The following is a 6,000-nucleotide window of genomic DNA, read 5'->3' as shown; positions in this document are numbered from 1 at the left end:
CCTAAGGATACTCCAGGAAGTTTTAATTTTTAGATTATTATTTTTTTGTAAATATTATTTTTTTGATAGGCCTTGATGTGTTTGAACCCCAGGAAGAGTAATAGGGATCCCCAAAAAAATACAAATACAAATGGCATATCCATTATCTGATCTTCCTTCTCATGCTCTTTACATGTAAATATTGCATTTCATTTTCCACTAGCCTGTAGCGCTCTCTGAACAGCAACTGTCGCTGCCAGCCCAGCTAATCAACCACGTATGGAAGTAGCTGAAAACCCAGTGAGTGAAGTGAATCTCAATGAAACGTATCTGCTGGTCAGACATGGAGATGCGTCACTGTCCAAGGGGCGGCGCGCTTGCGCTGAAGGTGATCCCCGGGTTTATATTCGCCAAGGAGCTCTCTGCAACCAAGCAGTGCGTCACACATGGCCAGACCAGCTAGGATCCCCTTCCACAAAATCAATCAGGTATCACAAATCAGTCGCTCAAATAATATTTACTCTCCATGGGAATCACACATTGAATCCCGTCCCTGCGTTTTGATTTCTTTGCTCTATCCAATTGTATCCAAAAGTGTTTCACTCTGCAGATACGATTTGTATTTTTCTTTGAGTCGCTTTTAAAATAATCTACATTAATTGTTTCTTTTTCATGAAACAGATTTGCAATAGTTTCGAAGTTTTGTTAGAATATAGCGAGAGCGCCTCAACATCATCATTAGAGTCCTAAAGCGAAGCTTTATGGCTATTGGATAACGCAGACCTGCAGCTGTCTTCAAAGTTCGATTTCGGACGTGCGGTTACCTCGTCTGTAGGAAAAAAATGAAATCTGCTGAAGAGGGTGAGTAGGCTCTTCCCTTTACTTTTGAATGTCAGACTGCGTTTTAGAGTAATATTGCATTCATAAACGATAAATCCATCGACATGGATGATTTTGCGTGTTGGATAGCTGCCTGTCTTGTCTAGTGGTGCACTTTCTCTTCGGGTGTCTGAATGGGTTTCTCCTCTGTTTCGATGGCCTACTATTATAAATGTATGACAATGTAGAAGCCTACTGAATACTGAGATGATTATAGGATATACTAACAATAATGAGAGCTTAATTTACCCGACCAAAAATATAAACGCAACACAACAATTTCAAGTTATAGTTCATATAAGTAAATCAGTCTATTGGAATAAATTCATTAGGTCCTCATCTGTGGATATCACATGACTGACAATAAATGAATGTGAATTGAAATTGAATTTAAAAAATAGGTAGGAGCATGGATCAGAAAACCAGTCAGTGTCTCTTTCACATAGAGCTGATCAGGCTGTTGATTGTGGCCTGTGGAATGTTCACCCACTCCTCTTCAATGGCTGTGCAAAGTTGCTGGACATTGTCAGGAACTGGAACACGCTGTAGTACTCGTCGAACCAGACCATCCCAAACATGTTCAATGGGTGATATGTCTGGTGAGAATGCAGGCCATGGAAGAACTGGGACATTTTCAGCTTCCAGGAATTGTGTACAGATCCTTGCGGCATGGGGCCGTGCATTATCATGCTGAAACATGAGGTGATAGCGGTGGATAAATGGTACAACAATGGGCCTCAGGATCCCTTCACGGTATCTCAGTGCATTCAAATTGCCATCAATAAAATGCAATTGTGATTGTTGTCCGTATCTCATTCCTGCCCATACCATAACCCCACCCACAACATTGGGCACTCTTGACAATGTTGGCATCAGCAAATTGCTGGCCCACATGACCCCATACTGCCATCTGCCCGGTACAGTTGAAACCGGGGTTCATCCATGAAGAGCACACTTCTCCAGCTTGCCAGTGGCCACTGAAGGTGAGCATTTGCCCACTGAAGTGGGTTAAGACACCGAACTGCAGTCAGGTCAAGACCCTGGTGAGGACAACAAGCATGCAGATGAGCTTCCCTGAGACGGTTTCTGACAGTTTGTGTGGAAATTCTTTGATTGTGCTAACCCACTGTTTCATCTGCTGCCTGGGTGGCTGGTCTAAGATGATCCCGCAGGTGAAGAAGCTGGATGTGGAGGTCCTTGGCTGGCATGGTTACATGTGGTCTGCGGTTATGAGGCCGGTTGGACGAACTGCCAAATTTTCTAAAATTAAGTTGGAGGCGGTTTATGGTAAAGAAATTAACATGCCATTATCTGGCAAAAGCTCTGGTAGACATACCTGCAGTCAGCATGCCAATTGCACACTCCCTCAACATCTGTGGCATTGTGTTGTGAGACTGCACATTTTGAAGTGGTGTTTTGTTGTCCCCAACACAAGGTGTACCTGTGTAATGATCATGCTGTTTAATCAGATTCTTGACAATCATCACCTGTCAGATGGATGGATTATCTTGGCAAAGGAGAAATGCTCACTAACAGGGATGTAAATAAATGTGTGCACAATTTGAGCTAAGTAATATTTTTTTGTGTGAAAAATAAATCATGGATCTTTTATTTCAGCTCATGAAACATGGGACCAACACTTCACATGTTGCATGTATATTTTTGTTCAGTATATATCCATGGTAGCTACTTACGTTATGAAATAATTATTTGGTTTCATCAAAAGGTTTATATTATATAGTACCCATTAATAAAATTGTATGTATTGAGGGGAAAAATGGTTTATACTGTACATATTGGGGATATGTTTATATTGCCTTAAGGAATGATGAACTTTGAAACACATGGGTCTTTATTATGAGAGCTACATTACGTTATGAGGCACCCCTCCTATGAGTAGGGAGTGGTGGGCGTGGCAGCGGTGGCACAAAAGCTCTCATTCAGGATGGTTTACTGAAATTGGTAATCCATGCCTCTGTCTTTTCTTGCATAAGTAAACATTTGAAGAGAAATTGACCCAGAATGTACAGTGTTTCAGTGTGTAAGTCTAGATTTAATACAATTCAGTCAGAGAGCGCACACAACTACCAGTGGTTCTCGTTGGTAAAATGGCATCTTCTATGCAATCCAGTAAGAATTGACATGGAAACATTGCAAAGCTGTGACACCACTGTGATGTTAAGGTTATTACATTGTGATTATGTTGTGGGAGTCATGTGGTGGTGCACTGATGTCATGTCTTTATGGTTGCCTCAGTAGTCTCTTAATTCACAGCAGACAGGAGCTCTGGCGACTGCATGCTGTCTGAGACTGGACTGGTCTTAAGAGCTGACTAGTAAGATTACTCAGGTCCGTGTACCCTTAACCACCTCTTCCCCCATTCTCCTCTGTCTGTGCCACATGGGTAGTCAGTCTGGCTCTTATGCCCTCATACCCAGTAAGGGAGCTGGCATCTTGAACCTCCCCTGTTGGGTACAGATTGCACCTTTAGTCATGCAAACAAACATCATGAGCAACACCATCACAGCAGCTTTCTTTGTAATTAACTGGCAACTACAGTATGTCTTTCAGTGTGTGAGCCAATGAGAGTATGTATGGACCCTAATTCTAACTCATTCTATGTATTTGCTTTTCAGATGCATACAGCCACACCCCCAACATCAGTCTCTCCCTGGGCAAATCCTGCCTGCCCTCCCAGTACCACAGTCTCCAGTCTGGCCCCACCATCTCAGTGTCCATCAGCCAGCCTCCCAGCTACAGTGCCCAGTACGACATGAGGACAGTGGGTTACTACTCATCCCGTAGCATCCATCCAACCGAGGGCCCGGTCCTCGAGAGCCCTCGTATTGAGATCACAGCCTATGGGCAGTTTCCTGAGGAGGAGGTGGAAGAGAGCAACAACCTTCCTGTACCTAAACGGGTCAACTCCATTGTGACCCTGACGTTGCCCAACGCAGATGGCTACCGTGACCCCAGCTGCCTCAGCCCGGCCAGCAGTGTGTCGTCACGCAGCTGTCACTCCGAGGCCTCGTCCTACGAGTCGAACTTCTCCTACAACTACGAAAACTCACCCCAGAACTCACCCTGGCAGTCGCCCTGCGTCTCGCCCAAGGGCTCCTCCTCTCTCGCCCTGCCGGGTGAAGCTTGCACCCATGCGGGCTCCTCACATAACTCCCCCTCTACCTCCCCCCTTTCTAGTGTCATGGATGACAGCTGGGTGGGCCAGCGAGGCTCCAGGCCCAACTCCCCTTGTGGTGGGAAGAGAAAATACAGCTTCAACAGAACCACAACCTCCAAGCCCCCCTACTCCCCCAACCACTCCCCTGGGCCTTCCCCTCACATCTCCCCACGCCTCAGTGTCACAGATGAGTCCTGGATGCCTAACAACACCAACCAGTACACCAACTCAGCCATAGTTGAAGCCATCAATGCTCTGACCACAGACGGTGTGGCAGACCTGGGTGAGGGCATCCCTCTGAAGGCCCGGAAGACCAGCCTGGAGCCTGGGGCAGTTTGCCTGAAGGTCGAGCCTGGACGAGAGGAGCTCAGCCCTGGGGAGCTTTGTCAGGATGAGTACTCCTCCTCCTGCCTGCCCTTAAAGAAGGAGAACTACTGTGGGGGGTTACTGGATGTGCCATCGCACCCATACTCATGGTCCAAGCCAAAGCAATATGTCAGGTAAGCTGAAGAAGACTTTGACTGACTGAAATAATATTCATTATAAGGTTGACAGCTCCAGAGAGCTAAACTTTATTGAGGTCAATATAAGTCAATTCAGAAATATCCATTATGAGGAAACATCCCAGCAAAGCACTGACAATCTGCAGTTGTGTCTTGTTACATAGCAAACTTTAAATATACCTTCTCCATCTTAGCCCATCTCTGCCAGCCCTTGACTGGCAGCTGCCATCCAGCTCCGGGCCATACAGCTTGCAGATCGAGGTGCAGCCCAAATCTCACCACCGTGCCCACTACGAGACTGAAGGGAGCAGAGGGGCAGTCAAGGCTCTGGCAGGAGGACACCCTGTGGTGCAGGTCTGCTGTCCTCCTTATACTAACATACCGTACTGTAAAATAGAGTAGTCTACATGTAATACCATTAGCCCTATCACTTCTCGGCTTACCACTTTCTCCAACTTATTTCTACGATCACTTTCTCTCCAACTTATTTATATCTCCAGCGCTGACATAGGTTAGTGGGTATGTGTTTTTTACATAAAAAAAAAATGATTTCAAGTCTATAATGTTATTCGAAAGACGTCATAGTTCTGAATGAAATACCATAGGTATGCTATTAGACAGACCATTCCGCTCAGTCAGTTCCTGTCCAGACGAGGGTGACTCAAACTTTTCCATTATGTCTCAAGGGCAGGCAGACAGTTGCAAAGCGAGGTAATGTGACCAGTAAAGCTTAGTCATGAGATTAAACCACAGTGACTTTGGTGGTCGAATCAGAAGAAGTATTGAGTAATAGTAATTCTTGGACTACAAGGCCCAATCATTTCACCACATCACTGACTTGACTTCAACTTCTGAATAAACCACAGAATCTACTGTGAGAAGGGAAAGTAAGTCATCAAAGGTGTCTGCAGGCAAAGTTAGAATGTGTAGAGTGGTACAGTATCTACACAGTTGAACATCTCACATATTCTTGTGCGGTGACACCCCAACGTTTGCGACCACCCTGAGACTCCAACCAGTAGGCTACAGTGGGGCTGAATGGGAACCTGGGAACGTAGCTAGCTAAGTATATTGAACAATCCCATGTGTCTAAACACCAGCATGCACATCTGTGCTGGGTAGTTTTTCTCTGTGGTTAGGTGCTAATGTTTTAATGACATGGGGTCTAGGTTACTCTCATCATGAAATGGAGAGTGTGCTCTTTTGAAAACCTCCACCTCCTCTTCCCTCCCTCCCCCAGCTTCTGACCAAACACACAGACTTCCCTTTGTTTAGGAAAGTTCCCGTCTGTAATGCTGACATCATCCACAGTGGCGTCCTATGGAGACAGCCTGACGAGGCCAGGCTCAAACCACACGTTTCTGGCAGTCTGATGGAGATGTTAGAGGAAACCTCAGACAAGGCCGCTCAATCTCCATACACTCTTAGAAAAAATGGTTCCAAAAGGGTTCTTCGGCTGTC

At 45.5% G+C, this 6,000-nt stretch overlaps 1 protein-coding gene across 4 annotated transcripts in view; it reads left to right on the top strand.

Annotated features, from left to right (window-relative positions):
• The first annotated feature begins 386 nt into the window (after positions 1-386).
• Positions 387-6,000, top strand: part of LOC118375190 (nuclear factor of activated T-cells, cytoplasmic 1-like) — a 65,937-nt gene continuing 60,323 nt past the window's right edge. For 2 of the 4 annotated variants that reach the window (XM_035761691.2, XM_052505006.1), the window contains exons 1-3: positions 405-840; positions 3,495-4,536; positions 4,734-4,893. In XM_035761691.2, coding sequence (XP_035617584.1) covers positions 822-840; positions 3,495-4,536; positions 4,734-4,893 — 1,221 coding nt within the window. In that variant the 5' untranslated portion in view covers positions 405-821. Of the gene's footprint in view, positions 841-3,135; positions 3,208-3,494; positions 4,537-4,733; positions 4,894-6,000 lie in introns of all 4 variants that reach the window. The other 2 variants (XM_052505007.1, XM_052505008.1) reach the window with 2 other exon arrangements.

Source organism: Oncorhynchus keta, unplaced genomic scaffold (assembly GCF_023373465.1).
Source record: "Oncorhynchus keta strain PuntledgeMale-10-30-2019 unplaced genomic scaffold, Oket_V2 Un_contig_2186_pilon_pilon, whole genome shotgun sequence".
Classification (NCBI taxonomy): Eukaryota; Metazoa; Chordata; class Actinopteri; order Salmoniformes; family Salmonidae; genus Oncorhynchus; species Oncorhynchus keta.
This window is presented reverse-complemented; position numbering and strand designations above follow the sequence as displayed.